This window comes from Bos javanicus, chromosome 15 (genome assembly GCF_032452875.1).
Source record: "Bos javanicus breed banteng chromosome 15, ARS-OSU_banteng_1.0, whole genome shotgun sequence".
In the NCBI taxonomy this organism is placed as follows: domain Eukaryota; kingdom Metazoa; phylum Chordata; class Mammalia; order Artiodactyla; family Bovidae; genus Bos; species Bos javanicus.
Window position 1 is genome coordinate 45679401 of NC_083882.1, and position 24955 is coordinate 45704355.

Consider the following 24955-nt stretch of genomic DNA (forward strand, 5'->3'; position numbering starts at 1 on the left):
GGAATAACAGGCAAGTTTGGCCAGAGTACAAAATGAAGCAGGGTAAAGGATAACAGAGTTCTGTCAAGAGAATATGCTGGTGGTAACAAACACTCTTTTCCAACAACCCAATAGAAAACTGTACACATGGACATCACCAGATGGTCAATACTGAAATCAGACTGATTATGTTCTTTGTAGCCAAAGATGAAGAAGCTCTATGGAGTCAGTAATAAACAAGACCTGAAGTCGACTGTGGCTCAGATCATGAGCTCCTTATTACAAAGTTCAGGCTTCAGTTGAAAAAGTAGGGAAAACCACCAGGTCATTAGGATATAACCTAAATCAAATCCTTTATGCTTATACAGTAGAAGTGATGAAGGGATTCAAGGGATTAGATCTGGCAGACAGACTGTCTGAAGAACTATGGATGGAGGCTCATAACACTGTACAGGAGGCAGTAACCAAAACCATCCCTCCAAAAAAGAAATGCAAGAAGGCAAAGTGATTGTCTGAGTAGGCTTTATGAATAGCTGAAGAAAGAAGAGAAGCAAAAGGCAAGGGAGAAAGAGAACGATATACCCAACTGAATGCAGAGTTCCAGAGAATAATAGGGCGAGTTAAGAAGGCCTTCCTAAATGAACAATGCGAAGAAATAGAGGAAAGCAATAAAAGTGGAAAGACTAGATATCTTTTCAAGAAAATCATGCAAGGATGGACATGATATAGGACAGAGATGGTAAGGACCTAACAGAAGCAGAAGAGATTAGAAAGAGTTGACAAAAATACACAGAACTATACAATAAAAGGGACATCTTAGAGTGTGAAGTGGGTCTTGGAGAGCATTACTACAAACAAAGCAAGTGGAGGTGATGGAATTCCAGCTGAGAGACTTCAAATCCTAAAAGATGATGCTATTAAAGTGCTTCAGTCAATATGCCAGCAAATTTGGAAAACTCAGAAGTGGCCACAGGATTGAAGGCGGGAGGAGAAGGGGACGACAGAGGATGAGATGGGTGGATGGCATCACCGACTCAATGGATATGAGTTTGAGTAAACTCTGGGACTTGGTGATGGACAGGGAGGCCTGGAGTGCTGCAGTCCATGAGGTCACAAAGAGTTGGACACGACTGAGCAACTGAACTGAACTGAACTGAACTGAATGTAGAAGTTCCTAATGTAAGTGAAAGTCACTCGTGACTTTCAGTCGTGTCCGCCTCTTTGTGATTCCATGGACTATACGGTACATGGAATTCTCTAGGCCAGAAAACTGGAGTGGGTAGCCTTTCCCTTCTCCAGGGGATCCTCCTGACCCAGAAATCGAAATGGGGTCTCCTGCACTGCAGGCGGAGTCTTTACCAACTGAGTTATCAAGAAAGCCCTCCTAACGTAAAGAGAAGGTCAAAATTGCTAGACAACTGGGGCCTATGTTGTAGTTTTACTGAACTGCCATATAGCTGAAACTGGAGAGAGCCGAAGCTTGTCAGCTGAAGTTTTTCTGAGTGTTGGCAGGAATGTCTATGGTATCAATGGTAATAAGTCAAGTCCCAAAGGTCTCAGGAAGTGTGGAAGAGCTGACAAGGATGAAAGAAGACAATACAATAGATAGCATAGATTTATACAGAAAATATAGTATAGCTTTTTTAGTGTAGGAAATATTTTCTTGGAAGTGAGAATATTAAAAAGTCTCAGAGTTGTTTTAGCAGAATCTCTGAACCACTTCCATAGTTCCTTTCAGGTTCCGTCAAACAACTGTTGTTCTGTTGTCATCTTTACAATACCCTTTAAAATGTCAAAGGACTTCCGCCAATTTCTACTGATATTTATCTTCTGTTGCCTTACCTACTACATCAAATGCCCTGAACCATCATAAACTTTGCATTTTCACATCCAGGATGAAAATCTTTCTTGGCAATTTTTAGGCACTATGAGTACTCTCTTGGAATACCTTTTAATAGCCAGAAAATGTCAAAATAGTTCTCAAAAACAAGTTAATAACAGTATAACGAAATACCATGGGGCAGCAAACAAACAGATCTATGAAGGTCATTTCAACTGCAAAGAGTACAAGCTGGCACATGCAGCACTCACCAGCCGAGACAGTGAAATTCTAAGAAAAATGAATTACCATACTAACATTTATTGAGGGTATACTGCATATTTACTATGTTCTGGATATTTTACATGTGTTAATTCTAATCCTCAAAACGATTCTATAGTGGAAATGTATTATTATGGTTTATTTTTACAGAGAAGAAAATGGAAAGAGTCAACAACATCAAGGCAGTCTGATTGCCAAGCCCACATCCTAATCACTTTATTAAACTGTTCCCTGACCCTCTCTATATACTGGTTGACTAGACATGAGCGATACATATACCAATATACATATTTGCAACATGAAAAGCACTGTAAAACTGGCAGTCTATGGCAAACATTAACTGAGGTATAACTGTATCATTAAAAGAATATACTAAAAGATGGACTTAACATGGCAGTAGATATTCCAGTAGTCTACTTATCATTCCCTGAACACTATTATCTTTGACAACTTTGTGCTTCTACACAAGTTTTGTTCAATGCTTAGACTGCCCTTTCCACACGTAGCTGCCTACTGAATAATAATTACTAGTCATCCTTCAAGATACATAATATTGTCACTCCCTCCATGGAAAGTTCTCTAAATCTCCCAAGCGGAATTAGTCATGCACTTGGCTGGATTCTCAATTGCTTTGTTTATACATCTTTTATACCATCTGTAAATGTTCAGTGCACAAAACAGAGACCACACTAAGTACTTTAAGTAGCAGATTTAATACAGGAAATTAGACTTGTACACTGTTTCAAGGGTTTCAGGCTACTCTCTTAAAATTGATTCTCAGAGCACCACAGAACCGAGTACAAGAGCACACACCATACCAGTGATCCAGGGATCAGGAAATCAAAGATATAAAGTTTCCAGTATTTCAACTGAAACTGCCTCTTGCCCATCACAAAACTGGCAAATGGGCCTTTGCATGGTGCAGCAGAATAACCACAGTGCCCCAGGACAGTGCTTGCCAACTGAAAAAAAACAAAGGGGCAGGAATTTGCCCTTCCAATGCATCAACTTGGTGAACCTAATTTACACAGAACCCTAGCTTTCTGAAAGTACGTCTAGGAAAATAAGCTTTTGGCGTTCCAACCTTTGCAAACAGCAAGGATCACCAGAAAGAAAAAAACTGAAGCTAATTCCATTCATATCACCTATCAGAGCACCTTGAAGGCTGTATTTTTAAGTATCTGCTTTTTTTTCTTACTTTTTTTTTGAAGTATCTGCTTTCTTTAATAACTCATAAGGGAGAGCAAAAACATCTTACTTGTTTTTAAAATCCTAGATCATTAGCCAAGAAAAAGTATTATATTTGGGTAATAAAGAATAATTCTTTCAGTTCAGTTCAGTTCAGTCGCTCAGTCGTGTCCGACTCTTTGCGACCCCATGAATTGCAGCACGCTAGGCCTCCCTGTCCATCACCAGCTCCCGGAGTTCACCCAAACTCATGTCCATCGAGTCGGTGATGCCATCCAGCCATCTCATCCTCTGTCGTCCCCTTCTCCTCCTGCCTCCAGTCCCTCCCAGCATCAGAGTCTTTTACAATGAGTCAACTCTTCGCATGAGGTTGCCAAAGTACTGGAGTTTCAGCTTTAGCATCATTCCTTCTAAAGAACACCCAGGACTGATCTCTTTTAGAATGGACTGGTTGGATCTCCTTGCAGTCCAAGGGACTCTCAAGAGACTTCTCCAACACCACAGTTCAAAAGCATCAATTCTTCGGTGCTCAGCTGTCTTCACAGTCCCAACTCTCACATCCATACATGACCACAGGAAAAACCATAGCCTTGACTAGACGGACCTTAGTTGGCAAAGTTATGTCTCTGCTTTTGAGTATGCTATCTAGGTTGGTCATAACTTTCCTTCCAAGAAGTAAGCGTCTTTTAATTTCATGGCTGCAGTCACCATCTGCAGTGATTTTGGAGCCCCAAAAATAAAGTCTGACACTGTTTCCTCACCTATTTCCCATGAAGTGATGGGACCAGATGCCATGATCTTCATTTTCTGAATGTTGAGCTTTAAATCAACTTTTTCACTCTCTTTCACTTTTATCAAGAGGCTCTTTCGTTCCTCTTCACTTTCTGCCATAAGGTGATGTCATCTGCATATCTGAGGTTATTGATATTTCTCGCGGCAATCTTGATTCCAGCTTGTGCTTCTTCCAGCCCAGCGTTTCTCATGATGTACTCTGCATATAAGTTAAATAAGCAGGGTGACAGTATACAGCCTTGACATGACTCCTTTTCCTATTTGGAATCAGTCTGTTGTTCCATGTCCAGTTCTAACTGTTGCTCTGACCTGCATATAGGTTTCTCAAGAGGCAGGTCAGGTGGTCTGGTATTCCCATCTCTTTCAGAATTTTCCACAGTTTATTGTGATCCACACAGTCAAAGGCTTTGGCATAGTCAATAAAGCAGAAATAGATGTTTTTCTGGAACTCTCTTGCTTTTTCCATGATCCAGTGGATGTTGGCAATTGGATCTCTGGTTCCTCTGCCTTTTCTAAAACCAGCTTGAACATCAGGAAGTTCATGGTTCATGTACTGCTGAAGCCTGGCTTGGAGAATTTTGAGCATTACTTTACTAGCATGTGAGATGAGTGCAATTGTGTGGTAGTTTGAGCATTCTTTGGCATTGCCTTTCTTTACTATCTCCTATTTTGCTACCATGGTCAATAAAGAATATGGGGCACTGCTGGGCGTATCACTGAATTGACACACTTGGCCTATACTGAGAAGCAAGTAGTTGAACCCGAAAAGCTGGAGTATGGACCAGGAGAGCAATAGGAATTTAGATCTATCATGCCTAAGTCAGGTGCTTCTCAAATGAGAAGTGTATGCTTATTAACCACTTTCTAGATTGGAATATGCCCAAACTCCATATCTAAACATTTTCCTAGTATTTTCTTAAACTTGATCACAAAAGTTTGGAGGTAAAAAAGGCAAACTGGACATTAGGAGAATTGCCTCTGGTTTTCAGGAAAAAAACCTTAGTGTTGCCACTAGGTACAACAGTTTCACATAGGATGGGTTTTTCACAGAACCCTGATAATGTTGTGGTCTTACTAAAAATATTCAACGGCTCCCATTTCCACAAAATACAATAATACTACCTTATACAAAATAATACAAAATACTACCTTATTCTAGTATTCAAGACCCACTGCCATAAGGGCCATATATCTTTCCAAAACCAACCCCTACCCATTATTCTTATTACTTCCAAGTGTTCACTTATTCTGCAGATGGGCCATTACTTGCCTCCATGTTTTGCTCTTACCATTTTTCCTTATGAAACACTCTCTCCTCTTAGTTCTATTCTGAATGGAACCTGATTTTATCTGAGTTTTAGGCATTCCCTATTCTTTACAACTTATTCCTTATTCTTCCTTTTCCATGAAGCTCTCTTGAAATCTAGTTCTTTAATATTCTTTCCTTTTCCCACCAGCTAATTCCACTGCCTGTTCCATTTACTATGTATGTTTTGAATTTTTATCTTGTTTTTGTCCTAAGCACACTATATGTCAGAGTGTTAGCTGTTTCATAAAGGTGTGCTGTGTTCTGCTTAGTTGTGCAGTTGTATTGACGCTTTGTGACTCCACAGACTGTAGTCCACCAGGTTCCTCTGTCCATGGTAAATTGTGTTAAAAATTTTTCCCCATACAATGTTCTGATAACTTACCTCTTTGTTAAATGTGAGAAAATGACACAATCATGATCCTTTTTTATTTAAGATAGGTAAATAAATTAGATAATTAAAGCAATATAATTTCGTTAAAAACCTACTATATGGTCTCCCTGTAACTATTAATTCTGAAAACTTTTGCATATGAAATATTAAGGTAAAACATCACTTCTAGAAGATTTTTCCTGTCTGGACTCTGCCCCTAATAGGCTGGGTATATTACATCGATCTATGTGGTTACTCACCTAGAGCCAGACATCCTGGAGTATGAAGTCAAGTGGGCATTAGGAACCATTAATATGAACAAAGCTAGTGGAGGTGAATGGAATTTCAGCTGAGTTATTTCAAATTCTAAACGACGATGCTGTTAAAATGCTGCACTCAATATGCCAGCAAATTTGGAAAACTTAGCAGTGGTCACAGGACTGGAAAAGATCAGTTTTCATTCCAATCCCAAAGAAAGGCAATGTCAAAGGATGTTCAGACTATCACACAATTGTACTCATTTCACATGCTAGCAAGATTATGCTCAAAAACAGTGACAGACTTTATTTTCTTGGGTCCAAAATCACTGTGGACAGTGACTACAGTCACAAAAGTAAAAGACGCTTGCTCCTTGGAAGCAAAGCTACGACAAACTTAGACAGCATATTAAAAAGCAGAGACATCATTTTGCCAATAAAGGTCTGTATAGTCAAAGCTATGGTTTTTCCAGTAGTCATGTACAGATGTGCAAGTTGAACCATAAAGAAGGCTGAGTGCTGAAGAACTGATGCTTTCAAACCATGGTGTTGCAAAAGACTCTTGAGAGTCCCTTGGACAGCAAGGAGGTCAAACCAGTAAATCCTACAGGAAATCAACCCTGAATATTCATTGAAGACCTGATGCTGAAGCTCCAATACTTTGGCCACATCATGCAAAGAGCTGATTCATTGGAAATGACCCTGATGCTGGGAAAGATTGAGGGCAAAAGAAGGCAATGACAGAGGATGAAATGGTTGGATGGCATCATTGACTCAATGGACGTGAGTTTGAGCAAACTCTGGGAGATAGTTAAGGACAAGCATGGCATGCTTGTCCTTAGTTAGGACAAGTTAGTTAAGGACAAGCCTGGCATGCTTCAGTCCATGGGATCACAAAGAGTTGGACACGACTTAGCAACTGAATAAGACAATAGTAGTACTTATTCCACTGTATCAGTTAGTTTCTGACGCATTAAAAAAAAAAAAAAAACCTAAACCTCAGCTACTTAAAATAACAATCATTTATTTCTCATGATTCAGTGAGCAGCAACTGCGATTCTCAGTTGGGACAGCTCATCTCTGCTCCACATGGTTGCCTGGATTCATTCATGGAGAGATGGCCAGAAAGGCTGGGCCTCCATCTCTTCACATGGCCTCTCATCCTTAACAAATCTGGCCTTGACTTGTTCTCATTATTCCAGTCTCCTAAGAGCATATGCTGTGAAAACTCACACAGTGTCAGCTCTGCTACATTCTTTTGGAAAAGTAGATCATAAGAACACCCAGATTCAAGGGACAGGGAAAACACCTCACCATTTTAAAGAAAGGAGTTACAAAGAATCCATGGACACTTCATTCTGCTACATCCATGGTATTCCACCTATTTATTGTCTGTTTCCATAATTATGGTGAGAAATCTTCATATGCCTTGTCTTGGTATTTATTTTCATGTACTGAATGCCTGGCACAGAGTAAACTGTTCCACATAGGGTTGGATAAACATGAGGTTGCATGTTAGGCAGTGACTGAAATACCAAGATACATGAAATTCAAGATAGTCCCTGTTCCTGAAGATTTTAACATCTGGTAGAAGAGGAAAAATGGTGAGGCAAGATTAAATGGGCCTTTTCAAACAATAGGAAAAGCACTATTCCAACAAGGAAATGCAAAACTAATTATCTTAATTGGGCTACACATGTCAGAAAAGCAAGCATACATTCTATCTTGTAACTGGGAAATTAAGACCAGCACTGTGTTTTCAGGATAAGATTTGGATTCTAAGTAACAGTTGGGCATAATTAGCAGATGGAACCTCAGGAGAAATGGCCTAGGGATGAAAAAGTAGAACTGTATGTGGTTCTACTTTGCCTGAAATAGGAGCTGGTCCCGGGGCACAGGAAGGGGGCCCCTTGGAATAAGACTGCTTGGATTTTTATCTTGTTGGTGATTGAATCTTGGAGCAAAAGGGTCAGGATAAAAACTGGATTTAGGGAGAGGACCATGGCAGCAAATATAAAATGGACAAAAGAGGGAGAGACAGGAAGTAGAGAGAAACAAATCTGATGAGGGACTAACCCTCATGTTGGTGGCAAGAACAGACAAGAGGAAGCTGGGGGATTGACAGTTTTTGAGCCCCTCCTATTCTTTAAGACGCTGTTTCATCTAATCCCTCAATAACTCTGTGATACAGCTGTCAATACCACCATCTTACAGATGAGGACAGTAAAGTTCATATAATTTAGGTAACTAGCCCAAGGTAATATACTTGTTAATGGAAGAGCTGGTTCTTTTAACTGTGAGTTAAAGGTTGTATTCTGCTCTTCTTAGGATACAAAAATATTTTATTATCAAGCTTTTATTTTACCACAAGTTTTGCAAGGTCCTTACCAAACAATGAGCAGGTCTCTAACATAATAAGGCATTGCCACTGCCCTCCCTATTTGTGCTCATTTTTGCTCATACAGAAGCAAACAGACACTTCAAACAAAATGCAAGGAAATAAAGAGGAGGAGACTGAAATAGGAAGGCTGAGCACAGAAGCATTTGGCCACTAAGTTCAAGCATTAAACATTCATTCAATATATATTTAGCTTTTAATAAGTGTAAGCTCTGAGCAGGGTGCTGGGAAGAAAAGAGGAATCAAGCACTACTCTGATCTTTCAAAACAGTGGAGGAAACTGTCATGTAACAAATAAATGAAATAACCATTGCAAAGGAAACGATGGACTTCTGTGCACAGTAAACCAACAAATACGAAGGGATTATTTCCTGCTGAAGCATCAAAAGAAACGCTTCATAAAGGCGTTAGACCTTGATCTGCATATTGATAGGTAAGAAGAGAGGCAAAGAGCAAAAAGGGGTAAAGAAACTGTGACTAGTGGGGAGGTGCACAAAGCAGAGGGTAGAGACAGGAATCACATGGTAGAGAGGGACCAGATCCCCTAGGCAGGGCAGCTTCATAGAGGCAGTATAAAACAGCAGTAAGCGGGTAAATGCTAGGATCAAAGTGACAGGCTTCAAACCCTAGCCTGCACTTCCTCCCTGTTTGGCTTTAAATCAGTTGTTCAACTTTATTAAGATTTTATTTCCTCACACATAAAATGTAAATTATAACAACAAACAAAATCTTTCTCTCGCTCTCCTGACTTCTGAACAGAATAATAGACAGGGGTCAAACAGAAATCAAGCAAAAGGCTTTAATCTGATAAATGTGGATTGGAGTATATGGCTTGAATTTAGAGTGAAAATGGGCTTCCTAATACTTGCTCTCAAAGCCAATATATTGGATCCTACACACGAGGAGAGTTGGAGCTGTTGAAAAAGTACATAGCAAGAAGGACTAAAGCCTTCTCGCACCCTGTAGACTCTGGTGGCCCCTTCTAGTATGGCCCACAGACCAGCAGCATCAGCATTACCTGAGAGTTTAACAGAAACACAGAACCTCAGACCTATGACAAAGACTTGTTGGATCAGAGTCTGTATTTGAGTAAGATTCTCTGCCTCACTCCTAAGAACATTAAAGTTTGAGAAATGTAACCAGGGAGCACTAGAGAAACTGGATGAATAGATGACAGCCTCTTTCCATTTGGTCTGTTAGATCCATTCTTCTTTCTCTCATGGGAGGAGCCAGTGAAAGGTGGACAAGAGGCATAAGACTCTACCTGATGCCTCTGTAAGCTCCTGCTTAGGGCTAGCAAGAATTCAGGACAGATGAGAGGATGATTTCTCCTAAAAACACAGAAGTGGGGAGGAGGACCCCATGGATGTGACTCTAGTGATTATATGCAACATTCCTGGGGATTGTGAATGCAGGACAAAGGGGAAATTTCTAAGCAAAGACAATTTGGAATATAATATAGTTTCATTTTTTATGTTTAAATCTTAGCTCTAAGTCTCTGTTCAAATACCGTCTAACAGGACATTCCCTGAGCACTTTGTAAAAACTTCTACTCTGCCATCACCACCTCCAGTGCTCAGCACTCCCTGAGCCCCTTTTGTTGCTTTAGTTTATTTATCTCCTCCCCTCCCCACTAGAATGTAAGTGCCACAAGGAGTTATATCTGTTTTGCTCATTAATGTTTTCCCAGTGCTTAGAACAAAGTGGCCCTGGGGACATATAATAGGTGCTAGATAATTAAATGAAAGAATATGACCTTGAGATCCCATGGGGGATCAGGTGGAGTTGTCAAATAATAATGCTGTTTGTAAGTCTGGGGCTCAGGGGAAAAGGTAAAGAATGGGAGTCATCAGCTAACTGATGGGCACCGAAGTGAGGAGGCTGGATGAGCTCATTTGGACAGAATCCTGTGTTTAAGGGAAAGATGATTTCCTTGTTTGGTTGAGGTGATTCCAAGAGAAAAGGTGGTTCATCCCCAGTGAAACCTGGCCACAGAGCACAAACAGGTCACTACAAATGCCATCAAATGCAGCCACCACTTCCCATTTTCCCTGGACAAAGCTAGCAACTTTTTGGAAAGTTTCAAAATATCACAAGAGGAAAAAGAGCCAACAGCATTTATCATTTATGGAAAAACACTTTAATAATTCACTGCTTCAATTAACATTTGCTGTTAATCAAGATTTCATGTCTGAAAGCATCACACCCAAGCACAGCAGGTCGATTAGGAATCAACTCCATCTGTTTTCATGGAACCCAGTGGGATGGACACAAGGAGACAAATGCCAGGCCTACTGAAAGCTGGCTGCGGGGCTGCCTTCCAAAGCAGGCTGCTCCTGGGAGCCCAGCACCCTGTGGAGTTAGGTGCTCCAAAAGGGGCCCACAGCCTCCAAACTGGCTCCAAAAGGGGCCCAGAATTTTTTTTTTAAGTGTTTTTCCTACTGGACAGGAAGGGATTAGTAATTATTTTAGGTCTCTTTATCATACCCTTTAACTTGAGATTATTTCACTGTATTTCGTCCTTTCCTGAAAGCTGAAAAAACAATATATAATGGAGCAGACAGAGTCCTGTTCCCATATTTGATATTTATAATCTGGTCATTTGTTGATAACTGTTTCTGCCAAAAGGTAGTACTTCAACCCAGAATAGGAAAGAAGCAAGAAAAGATGCTTTTGACCATTTATTATTCTATAATTATGATTATTTTTATTGCTATAAGACATAAATTTTTATTTAAAAAATTATAACTTTAAAAATCACTTTACTGGAATGAAACCATAGTCACAGATTACTAGATAACATCAAGTGATCAAAGATGCTGCTCTTTGACTTAAAATAGCAGTAGCTCAGACGGTAAAGTGTCTGGCTACAATGCGGGAGACCAGGTTCAATCCCTGGGTCAGGAAGATCCCCTGGAAAAGGAAATGGCAACCCACTCCAGTATTCTTGCCTGGAAAATCCCATGGACTGAGAAGCCTGGTAGGCTACAGTCCATGGGGTTGCAAAGAGTCAGACACTACTGAGCAACTTCTCTTTCACTTAATCTCTTTAAGCCTCAGTTTCCCCATCTATAAAATGGAAATAATATAGTATGTAACTCAGATGGCTGCTGTAAGTATTAAAAGAGGCACTAGAAGAGCACTTGCACATTACCTGGGAAACACTAGTCTCCCAGGAAACTAGTGTTTTCTGGGAAACACTAAAACATTTTAAATATGTGTGACAGGTAAGATGCATTTCATATGCTCAGAAAATAAAGATGAGTCTATCCTCTACTTTTTTCGATTACTCACTTCGGCTGTTTCATTTATTCAACAAATATTTACTGAATGACTACTATGTACTGAGCACTGTTTCAGGATCTGAGGATCGATTCAAAATCCTTACTCCTGTGTATTACAGTCTAACACTTGCAGAAATGCTTAGTGAATTAGTTCACAGCTAGCCGCTATTCAAATATTAATTCATCTACCCCATAAATTATACCATAAACTAGTAGCTAGCTTAGATTAGAGAGATGATAGATAGGAAGGTAAAAATAATAAACTATTCAGATCAGATCAGATCAGTCGCTCAGTCATGTCCGACTCTTTGCAACCCCATGAATCACAGCACGCCAGGCCTCCCTGTCCATCACCAACTCACGGAGTTCACTCAGACTCACGTCCATCGAGTCAGTGATGCCATCCAGCCATCTCATCCTCTGTCGTCCCCTTCTCCTCCTGCCCCCAATCCCTTCCAGCATCAGAGTCTTTTCCAATGAGTCAACTCTTCGTGTGAGGTGGCCAAAATACTGGAGTTTCAGCTTTAGCATCATTCCTTCCAAAGAAATCTCAGGGCTGATCTCCTTCAGAATGGACTGGTTGGATCTCCTTGCAGTCCAAGGGACTCTCAAGAGTCTTCTCCAACACCACAGTTCAAAAGCATCAATTCTTTGGCGCTCAGCCTTCTTCACAGTCCAACTCTCACATCCATACATGACCACAGGAAAAACCATAGCCTTGACTAGACGGACCTTTGCTGGCAACTATTAGGTGGTTGCAAATGCTAATGTGAAAATATCAGAATGATGGAAATGGGGCTACTTTAAGTTGGGTGTCCAAGAAAGGCTCTCTGTTGCTGGACATAGACACTTAGGAGCTGGGAGAAGCTCAATGTAGGCAAAGGAAACAGCTGGTGCCCAGGCCCTGAGGTGGAAATGAACTTTCCCATTCCTGAAACAAAATGTCATGTGGCTCCAGTGCAGAGGGCAAGGAGAAGAATGGTAAGAGAAGGGACTGGAGAGGGGGTCAGATCTTTAGGTTCTTATAGGCAAATGTAAGGAGATTTGAGTTTATAACCAGCAGGATGTTAAGTCACTGGTGCATTTTAGTAGGCAAATGACAATGTTGATCTTTATTTTTAGAAGTTAACTCTGTATAGACAGTGAATAATAATAATAATACTGTTTCAGGGAAGAGAGCTAAAACAGCAGTCAGGAGCTTAGTAACCAAGAAGGCAATGCCAGCAGTTTATCTAGCATCATAGAAGCAGAAGTAAAGAGATGCTGATGAATTCATTTTGATTTTACAGGTAGAACCACTAGGACTTATTGACAGACTGGAAGTAGGGCAAGGGAAAGAAGAAATCCAAGATTTCTGGCTTGAGAGCTTTAAGAAATCTGGTCTCTCCCCTACTGAACCCCCCGCCATGCCCAAATGTCCAAGAACACCAGGGGATCGCTCAGTTTGAAGGGATCCATCTTGCTTCCACAAACATGCAGGAAAACACAATCATCTCACAATGTCTACTCTTCCACCACTGCCTCATATACTCTAGCACTTGTTTCATAAAACCAGAGGGATGCTTGTCTACAGTTGCAGCAACAATCTCTATTAAGCTTCTTCACATCCACAGCACTTCATCTTGGATCCTAAGCTGATAACTTGAGCAGCTCAAAATCACGTGTTTAGTCTTTTCTGCCAAAGTTTCACAGGCTGCTGGGGTGGCTGCACCTGCTGCATTAACCAACTTCACCACAGATGCAAGTAGAACCCCCAACCCACTCAAGGCGCATATGCTGCACTCTCAGCTGCAGCCCAGACTTACCCAGGGAGAGCTCCTGTCTGGTGCCATTTGCTTCATTTCCAGCCCTTGGCCTTAAGTTTGGACTCCAGGAGTTTTCTTGTCCATGAATCTCTTCACGTATATCATTCCACATCATCCTCTGAGCTCAGCACACCATGAAGACAGGACCATAGCTTTTGCTTAGCTACATAAAGAGAGAAAAAATGTCCTTTTAAACTTATTTCCAGGGTAAGGTAAATCTACTGGTTTTTTAAATAACCATCCAAATGTTTTGCTCACAATTAGGAAAATTTTTGCAACTGCCATTTCCATCAGTAGAAACAGAAGACTACATAAAGCCAAATTATCTACCTTGTAAGTTATCTACTTATACAAGCAAAATTAAACTTATATTTTCCCCCTAAAAAGTGTACAAAAATTCAAGCAGTAAATGAGCCAAAGCAAATACAGAGACTGACAATCCTCTGGAACACAATTTATCTTGGTGGCAGGTGGGGAGGATGCCATTTTGAGGGGAGATGAACTGATGCTCAGATTAACTGGAACAGGCAGTATCCACTCTGCATAGCAAGGAAAGGGCCTTTAAGGGGATTGTGGTTCCTTCTGTAAAGCAGGCCAGGCCCCAAGACTGCCAAATGCTCCTTAACACAATAATAGTGACGTTTATCATTTCAAGACGGACAAGACCCAAGTCATGCTGACACAAATTATTTCTCTCTCAGAGTACCATCAACTGTAATGCCCTTAACACAAATAGCACTGACCTTGATTTGTCTGCATGTTAAGTTAAATAGTAGAAAAGAAAATCTAGTTTTCTCTTTAGGAAATTAAAGTTAAACCTCACCCCACATCACCCTCCCAGCTCAGCATAGAATTGAGCAGAAAGTAACTGCACTGAGCACACTAGAGGAACTTCAGACACTACTGGAGTTTGCAAAATGCACAGAATGAAACTCTGCATCCTGAAGTATGCAGGGAGTCCCCTGAGGGAAGAGGAAGGGTGTGGAAATGGTACTGAATGACTTCAGGAGAGAGGGTTGACAAGGAAAAGGGGAAGCTGACACACAGAGAAAGTAGAGTCAAGGGGAGGGAAGGACCACTGGGGCACACCTGCGAAGAGGATGAAGCACAGCTTCCATGGCACAAGCTGAGTTCTGAGCCTGTTCCTCCCACACTGTGCTCCTATGCTGAGATGACGTCATCCTTCTATTATTACAGGGCTGCCTGTTTTACAGATGGAGAATGGAGAGGTTCAGACAGAATGGCCAGAGGGCAATTTTGTTGGGGCTCTGGTTGTGACATTTTTGAATGTCACCACAGGGTTCTGGCCCCTGTGGATTATTAAATGACAACTGGTTTTTAGCACAGACTATCTCAACAAAGATTACCCCCTCCAAATATGCAAGACTCAACTGCCTGTCAGAGACGAGCAGAACTGGGAAGGGCCCTGCCACACACAGATTATAGTACAAGGATGGCGCCCCACTCACATGTGGCCACATGGAGGAACTGCAAGCCTCCTATACACAGATTATAGTATGAGGATTAGAGTAGGATTTTTCAAATCTTAAAAGATGATGTTAAAGTGGTGCACTCAACATGCCAGCAAATTTGGAAAACTCAACAGTGGCCACAGGACTGGAAAAGGTCAGTTTTCATTTCAATCCCAAAGAACGAACATGAAAAGAATGTTTAAACTATGGCACAATTGCACTCATCTCACACGCTAACAAAGCAATGCTCAAAATTCTCCAAGCCAAGCATCAATAGTACGTGAACCACTAACTTCCAAATGTTCAAGTGGGATTTAGAAAAGGCAGAGGAAACAGACCAAATTGCCAACATCCACTGGATTATCGAAATAGCAAAAGAGCTCCAAAATCACTGCAGATGGTGACTACGGCCATGAAATTAAAAGACACTTGCTCTTTGGAAGAAAAGCTATGACAAACCTAGACAGCATATTAAAAAGCAGAGATACCACTTTGTTGACAAAGGTCCATATTGTCAAAACTATGGTTTTTCCAGTAGTCATGTACACATATGAGAGTTCAACCATGAAGAAGGCTGAGTGCTAAAGAATTGATGCTTTTGAATTGTGGTGCTGGAAAAAACTCTTGAGTGTTCCTTGGACTTCAAGGAGATCAAGCCAGTCAATCCTAAAGGAAATCAATCCTGAATACGCATTGGAAGGACTGGTGCTGAGGTTGAAGCTCCAATACTTTGGCTACCTGATGCGAAGAGCTGACTCATCGGAAAAGACCCTGATTTGGGGAAAGACAGAAGGCAGGAGGAGAAAGGGACAACAGAGGATGAGATGATTGGACGGCATCACTAACTCAATGTACATGACTTTGAGCAAGCTGTGGGAGGCAGTGATGGACAGGAAAGCCTGGAGTGCTGTAGTCCATGAGGTCACCAAGAGTTGGACACAACTCAGCAACTGAACAACAACAACTCGATTTTAAGAACTTGAAATATGTTCATATTCTCTGACCCATTGATTCTACTTCTAGAATAGATTCTTTCAAAACAAACAGTATAAAATGGGAAGAAAGATAAGCATACAGCTGTTCTTTGAAGCATAATTTTCAAAAATAAGTCCTTTATTTGGAGAATGACTAAAGAATTTATGGTAAGTTCATATAGTGTGACACAATACTACTCTTGAAATGATGCTCATGAAAGTTTTTAATGAGATAAGAAAATCATTATGCATGTTCTTTTAAAAATGAAAAATTTAAGATATTACTTTATATATATTTATATAATGTAATTTCATGTAGAATTTCATTGCAAAATGACCTGAACTGAATATATTAAAATGTCAGTAGTTGTTTTAAAATGACTAGATTATTGATCTACTTCTTTAATGTGACATTTTCACACTTTCTGTAATGACAATATGGTTTTATAATTAGAATAATGGCCAAAAATAGTACAGATTCACATGAAAAGGAACCAAGTTCTTTGGAAAAGTGAATTCAAGTTTGGGGTCTTAAATTTATAAGATGAACCTACAGCATTTTGTTGGTACCTGAAAATAAGAAAATTTTCAAAGATTGTTGGGATGGATAATGTCAAAAGAACACAGATCAACTTTAAGAAGCCTTCAAAGTCCAAATATGAAACAACTTGAGTTTCAAAAAGAAAACATATATTGGAAATCATTAAAACACACTAAATGTGTTAAATATGTTAGAAACAATGCTTGAGTTCACAATGCTACGAAAATAGAAATCACTGATCTCTTTTGGAAGCTGTTAGGGAACTGAATTATTATTTAGAATGATGGGAAATAAAGAGAAATAATAAGTATTTATTGTGGCTTTTCTATACAAAACATTCCTTAAGGTAGTATTTCTCAAAGTGTGGTCCCTGGACCAGCAGTAGCATCTCCATCTTCCTTGTATAAAATGTAAACTCTGAGCCCCACTTTATTTATTTGTTTATTTTTATTTTTATTTTTTTTAATTTTATTTTATTTTTAAACTTTACATAATTGTATTAGTTTTGCCAAATATCAAAATGAATCCATCACAGGTATACATGTGCTCCCCATCCTGAACCCTCCTCCCTCCTCCCTCCCCATACCATCCCTCTGGGTCGTCCCAGTGCACTAGCCCCAAGCATCCAGTATCGTGCATTGAACCTGGACTGGCATCTCGTTTCATACATGATATTTTACATGTTTCAATGCCATTCTCCCAAATCTTCCCACCCTCTCCCTCTCCCACAGAGTCCCTAAGACTATTCGATACATCAGTGTCTCTTTTGCTGTCTCGTACACAGGGTTATTGTTATCATCTTTCTAAATTCCATATATATGTGTTAGTATACTGTATTGGTGTTTTTCCTTCTGGCTTACTTCACTCTGTATAATAGGCTCCAGTTTCATCCACCTCATTAGAACTGATTCAAATGAATTCTTTTTAATGGCTGAGTAATACTCCATTGTGTATATGTACCACAGCTTTCTTTATCCATTCATCTGCTGATGGACATCTAGGTTGCTTCCATGTCCTGGCTATTATAAACAGTGCTGCGATGAACATTGGAGTACACGTGTCTCTTTCCCTTCTGGTTTCCTCAGTGTGTATGCCCAGCAGTGGGATTGCTGGATCATAAGGCAGTTCTGAGCCCCACTTTAGATGAATCAAAATTCTAGGAAAGATCCTGAGTCTGAAAGGGTTAAGAATAAGCTCTCTGAGCATTAGATCAAACTCTCTTTTGTTTTTGTTCTGTTATTTTCTCACCAGTAACACAGCTCTGGTGTGGGGCTGTTCTTTACCAAAGAGATATAAAACCCCAGATTCTTTTGTGGGAAGAGGCTCAGTGGGTATTTCAGTTTGCTTTCTATAAGCACAGGTCAAGTTGGTCTAGGGGAGAATTCCCCAAGGGCTCCAGCATACCTCAACTAGGGATTCCATGGAAGTGTGGGGCCCAAGTCCTGGATAGTTTACTAATGTTCCTCCCTTGGCCACTGTCTCAATGGATATAACTTTCCCCAAATTGTCACAATTTCAAAGAAGAGCAATACCAAAGAATTTCCAAACTACCATACAACAGCACTCATTTCACATGCTAGCAAAGTAATGCTCGAAATTCTCCAAGCTAGGCTTCAACAGTATGTGAACCGAGAACTTCCAGATGTTTAAGCTGGCTTTAGAAAAGGCAGAAGGACCAGAGATCAAACTGCCAACAATGGTTGTATCATAGAAAAAGCAAGAGAATTCCAGAAAAATGTCTACTTCTGCTTCATTGACTACACTAAAGCCTTTGACTGTGTGGATCATAACAAACTGTAAAATTCTTCAAGACATGAGAATACTAGACCACCTGACCTGCCTCCTGAGAAATCTGTATGCAGGTCAAGAAGCAACAGTTAGAACTGGACATGGAACGACAGATTGGTTCAAAATCGGGAAAGGAGTATGTCAAGGCTGTGTATTGTCATCCTGCTTATTTAACTTCTATGCAGAGTACATCAGGCAAAATGCCAGGCTGGATGAATCACAAGCTGAAATCAAGATTGCCAGGAGAAATATCAATAACCTCAGATATGCAGGTGACACAACCCTCATGGCAAAAAGTGAAGAAAAACTAAAGAGCCTCTTGATGAAAGTGAAAGAGGACAATGAAAAAGCTGGCTTAAAACTCAACATTCAAAAAATGAAGAGCATGGCATCCGGTCCCATCACTTCATGGCAAATAGATGGGGAAACAATGGAAACAGTGATAGACTTTATTTTCTTGGGCTCCACAATCACTGCAGATGGTGACTGCAGCCATGAAATTAAGACACTTGCTCCTTGGAAGAAAAGCTATGACCATCCTAGACAGCATATTATAAAGCAGAGACATTACTTTACCAACAAAGGTACATACAGTCAAATCTATGGTTTCTAGTACTCATGTATGGATGTGAGAGTTGGACCATAAAGAAGGCTGAGCACCAAAGAATTGATGCTTCTGAACTGTGGTATTGGAGAAGACTCTTGAGAGTCCCTTGGACTGCAAGGAGATCCAACTAGTCAATCCTAAAGGAAATCAGTCTTGAGTATTTATTGGAAGGACTGATGCTGAGGCTGAGGCTCCAATACTTCTGCAAAGTCTGATTCCAAGAACAGACTCATTAGCCAAGATACTGATGCTGGGAAAGACAACAGAGGATGAGATGGTTGGATGGCATCACCGACTCAATGGACATGAGTTTGAGCAAGTTCCAGGATATGGTGAAGGGCAGGGAGGCTTGGTGTGCTTCAGTCCATGGGGTCACAAAGAGTCAGACATGACTGAGCAACTGAACAGCAACAAACTGTACTAAGACACACATAAATTCACAGGTCAATTCTTTCAAATTAGTCAGTAAACAGTTTCAATCCATTTTAAACTGTTGCAAAGCTTAGAATAAGGTTATGGAGGTGATATAACACTGATAACAAAATTGAACAAGTAAGTGTAAATAAATGTTAGTTGCTCAGTTGTGCCCGACTCTTTGCCACCCCATGGACTGCAGCCCGCCAGGCTCCTCTGTCCATGAGATTTTCCAGGCAAGGATACTGGAGTGCATTGCCATTTCCTTCTCCAGAGGATCTTCCCAGCCCAGGGATTGAAGCCAGGTCTCCTGCACTGCAGGCAGGTTCTTTATCGACTGAGCTACAAGGGAAGCCCAAAATTGAACAAAGACATCACTATACAGTACATTACCAACTGCTGCTGCTGCTGCTGCTGCTAAGTCGCTTCAGTTGTGTCTGCCTCTGTGCGACCCCATAGACGGCAGCCCACCAGGCTCCGCCGTCCCTGGGATTCTCCAGGCAAGAACACTGGAGTGGGTTGCCATTTCCTTCTCCAATGCATAGTGTGCATAAATAATGATTCAGAGACCCTACATTGGGAAAAAACAGATAAAATCCAAACAATGTGGAATTGAATTAACAGTAATTTAACAATGTTTGTTAGCTCCTTGTGTGTGTGTGAAGTCGCTCAGTCGTGTCCGACTCTTTGTGACCCTGCGGACTGTAGCCCGCCAGGCTCCTCTGTCCATGGGATTCTCCAGGCAGGAATACTGGAGTGGGTTGCCATTTCCTTCTCCAGGGGATCTTCCCAAACCAAGGATCGAACCCAGGTCTCCTGCATTGCAGGCAGATGCTTTATCCTCTGAGCCACCAGGGAAGCCTCCTTAGTTGTGGCAAAATGTAGCATAGCAATGTAAGATATTAAACATAGGGAAAACTGGCTCAGGGATATATGGGAACTTTCTGTGGTATCTTAGTAACTTTTCTGTAAATCTAACATTATTAAAAAATTTAATGTTTATTAAAAAAATTAAAACCTACTTAGAAGTTAATCATGCCACTCTTGCTTAGGAAGGGTTCAAGTTCATGCTCAGACATACGGAGAAGTAAAATACACTGAAAGGACCTTAGGAGTAGCTCTCACTGTATCCATCAGACCTATGTGGCTTTCTTCTTGACTATGGCTGAAACTGAGGGATATATATTCTGATGTTTCCTTCCTGGACTTGTAACACCATTGATACCTCTTAACTCTCAAATTTTAAGACAAGGACAAAAAAACCCGCTGTGGATAGTAACTAGTCATAATATGCAACTTTGGAGGCATGGAGATACTTCCTCAAAGGATCACACACCTTTTTTTTTTTTTTTGGCCACACCACACATCATGTCGGATCCTAGTTCCTTGACGAGGGGTTGAACCTATGCCCCCTACATTGGAAGCATGGTGTCTGAACTGCTGGACCACAAGGGCAGTCCCAGGATCACAAATCTCTTGACAGCAAATCCTGACTACCTAGTTTCATACCAATGCAGGCATATCAGAAAGCTTCCCCAAAAAAGCCCAGTCTGCCTTCCAAGTAGTCAGGTCCACCAGACAGACATCAAGTTCTGCAAGTCTGAAAACTGAGACAGCAGAGGCCATCCTGCCTGACTCTCCAGCCCAAGAAATTTGCCGCCCACCTTTATTGTGACAACAGAGTGAGCTAGTCTCCCAAAACCTTGATCTACGTAAAAGTGACATACACTACGTAAAGGCCCAGTCCCGCCATGAGCAGCTAAGGAGCAGCTTCTAGGGAATCTAGTAACAAAATTCTAATCCGCAACATGTTTGTTTTAAATTAATTAGAACAAGTGTGAATCTCCCCAGTCATCTACTTCTTCAGATGATTAGTGAGCCTGGGGAAATGTTTCCATGCAGGAACATCTAGAAAAAGATCAAATTTTGGAGAGATGAATCTACCAATTAGGACCTAAGATCCCTGAAACATCAAAGGAGTATGAAGTGGTCTAATTGGTTCCTCGAGAAAACAGTAGTTGGTTCAGACATCGGCCTGCTAAACCAACCGCCATTGTGTTGGCTCACAGAGGCATCCGTGATCCGAGCAGGGAACTTCCTTCAAACAGCCCCTACAATCAGTGTGAGAGCAGTCACCCTCACTGTTCTCTCAGGTGCAAGCTGTATTTATTCTGGGCCTGCTCTTTTAATCCTCCATGAGCCATCCACATGTGTAAAGCTTCTGGTCTATTATCGGAGTATTATCTTTTCACTTTTCAAAATAGCTTCTCTCTGGAGCCAGAAACCTTAAATAGGGCACTGGAGTGCTAATCAGCTCCTGTTCATGTATGGGAATGGCAAGCCACCTGGGTAGCAGCCGAAACCAAGAAGCAAAGCTAGATTCCCCCAGTCTGACCCAGGGATGCAGTAATCCCATCTTCAGTGCCTATTTCAAAGACCCTGGCCTGGGTTCCAATTGGTGTACAAGGGGAGAAAGTAGGGGTAGTGCAGGTACTTTTACTGTTAAAAATTAGAACAGGCATCAAAACTTAGTTTCTTTTGTAATCACTAGACTACTGCTAGAATCAGCATTTTCTGGGCTAAACTCATTACCACACCAAAAGATTGCTTCTGAAACATGTTCTATTTTGTTTAACTTGATATAGAAACAGGTTCATTTTCCTTAGGATATCTTCCTCCTTAGTCAAAATTTATATGCTCACTTTTATTCTATGATCACTTAAGTGCCTAAGCACTGATTCCTCAGTCAAGAAGAAAAAAATAAATAAAATGCTACATTTTCATTCATGGTTAATCTCATTTTTCCCTACACTGATATACATTTTCAGGACACAAAGGAAGATATTTCAATTAGTTTTTTTCTAACTTAAGGGAAGAATACACCTGTTTAATTCTCCTCTGGGGGTTATAGCAAGCCCTGGAAGGTCACTGGTCAGAGTTGGGTGCTAGGGTTCTTAATAAGGGTAGAAATAGTCAGCTACCAAAGCACCTAGAAGTGGGTAACATCAGAAGGTGAGAATAAGCCATACCTTAGAAAGTCTAATGGCCAAGGCCAGGAACATACTATCTCAATACTCCATATGCCCCCCATCCAGTCCAACAGCAAAACCTGTTGGCTCTACCTTCCAAATGTACTCAGAATTACATCACTTCTTCCTGCCTCTACCATCACTACTTGGTACAAGCCACCACTGACTCCTTCCCAAGTAATTCTGATAGATTCCTAACTGCTCTCTCTTCTAATTTTATCTACCTTACTCTTAGCCTCTTCTCCATATGAAAGTCCAAATTATCCTTTTAACACATATCAGATGACAGCACTTCTTGCACTATGGCTTCAGATTAAAGGTGAAGTCTTGACTATGGCTTACAGGGCCCCTGATCCTGTGCTCCCCTTGCCCAAACTCCTACTAGGATCTTCAGTTCAGTTCAGCCACTCAGTCGCATTCAACTCTTTGTGACCCATGGACTGCAACATGCCAGGCCTCCCTGTTCATCACCAACTCCCAGAGTTTACTCAAACTCAGGTCCATTGAGTTGGTGATGCCAACCAACCATCTCATCCTCTGTACTCCCCTTCTCCTCCTGCCTTCAATCTTCCCCAGCATCAGGGTCTCTTCAAATGAGTCAGCTCTTCGCATAAGGTGGCCAAAGTGTTGGAGTTTCAGCTTCAACATCAGTCCCTCCAGTGAACAGCCAGGACTGATCTCCTTTAGGATGGACTGGTTGGATCTCCTTATAGTCCAAGGGACTCTCAAGAGTCTTCACCAACACCACAGTTCAAAAGCATCAATTCTTCAGCATTCAGCTTTCTTTATAGTCCAAGTCTCACATCCATACATTACCACTGGAAAAACCATAGCCTTGACTAGATGGACCTTTGTTAACAAAGTAATGTCTCTGTTCTTCAATATGCTGTCTAGTTTGGTCATAACTTTTCTTCCAAGGAGCAAGCATCTTTTAATTTCATAGCTGCAGTCACCATCTGCAGTGAGTTTAGAGTCCAAAAAAAAAGTCTGCCACTGTTTCCATTGTTTCCTCATCTATTTGCCATGAAGATGGGACCAGATGCCATGATCTCAGTTTTCTGAAAGTTGAGCTTTAAGTCAACTTTTTCACTCTCTTCTTTCACTTTCATAAAGAGGCTCTTTAGCTCTTCTTCACTTTCTGCCATAAGGGTGGTGTCATCTGCATATCTGAGGTTATTGATATTTCTCCCAGCAATCTTGATTCCAGCTTGTGTTTCATCCAGCCCAGCATTTCTCATGACGTACTCTGCATATAAGTTAAATAAGCGCAGTGACAATATACAACTTTGACGTACTCCTTTTCCTATTTGGAACCAGTCTTTTGGATCTTACTTCTTACCAGTCTTGTTCCACTCAGTCTGTTCCAGCATCTATACTAGCATTTCCCCCTAATGAGATGTTCTACATACCGGAGAGAAGCATCTTCTCACTCTAAATTCCTTCCAGTCTCTGTCCAAGTGTCACCTTATGTGAGGAGACTTCCCTGATACACTACATAAAATAGTAACCCCCAGTATTTCCTGTCCCTCTTAGCCATATATTTTATTTTCCTTCATAGAACTACTGTAAAACACACCTATATATCCATAAATATATATATTGTTTATATTTTGTCCCACCATGATAATCATTACCAGAAGGCAAATTCCATTACGGCAGGAATTTTGTTTTACTCATTGGTGTATTCCCAGCACCTAGAACAGAGTCTGGCACATAAGATATTCAATAAATATTTGTTGAAGAAATAAACGAAAGCCATATTTGGCATTATATTCAGAGAAAAAGGACAGAATTACAATCAAAAGACAAAACTAAGGGCTAGAAGCCAAGAGAATATAGTGACAGTACAAGGACTAGGAACTAGTGTAAAAACCAGGTGCAAAGTGTTCATGGTTCAAAAGACTGATTCTCCCTAGTTGTGTGATACGGAGTAAGTCAACTTGATTTGAAGCCTGACTGTGTTAGAACCAGGAAGGTTGTAGTTTCAGGAATCCAATTCATTCCTCTTATGGAAATCAAAACACTTCTTGATCCTCAGTACCTGTTCCATCTCTGGAGATTCTCAAGCTCCCAGGGAGACTATTCTGTGTAGTATTCACCTCTGTGTTTTGAGTGTCAGACTTGGTGCCAGGTATAGGACACATATTTGAAAACTAATTGTTGAAATGACTGAAATGTATGTCAGGAATCCCCTCCACAAACTCTGGAATGTGGGATGTTAAGTCCTGAGCCTGGAGATGGGCTGGGGCTTTCAAAGCTCCACCTGTGCTATGCACTCTCTTTCCTCTCTCCAGAGAGGAACCCTTCTCAGCCTAATATGACACCTTGAAAGACAAGACAGAACAACTCAGGACAGAGACATCTTTCTATTTGTCCCCATAAATATTATATTAGAGCATGGTCTTCAGGCAGGGTTTGCTTTTTCTTAAATCAGGTTTTGATCTATTATAGCCTATGGCTAAAAATAAAGCCCCACCACTTCTTTATGCTTAAGTTTTTTGCAGTTCTAGCATATTTGGATGCCATTTTTCTGGACACAATTCTTGTATGTCTTATCATTCTTCTTCATGTCAATTTTATTCATATTAATGTTTACTAAATTAATTCTCAGTCAATAGTACACGCAAGGCAGTCTTCACAGTCATAT

General features: G+C 40.8%; 1 protein-coding gene across 2 annotated transcripts in view; it reads right to left on the reverse strand.

Moving 5' to 3' along the window:
* The window catches only part of SYT9 (synaptotagmin 9), a 387121-nt gene that overhangs the window by 308358 nt on the left and 53808 nt on the right, over positions 1 to 24955 (reverse strand). For both annotated transcript variants that reach the window (XM_061380522.1, XM_061380521.1), the window contains one exon: positions 13484 to 13646. In XM_061380522.1, the coding sequence (XP_061236506.1) occupies positions 13484 to 13598 (115 nt within the window). In that variant the 5' untranslated portion in view covers positions 13599 to 13646. The remainder of the gene's footprint in view (positions 1 to 13483; positions 13647 to 24955) is intronic.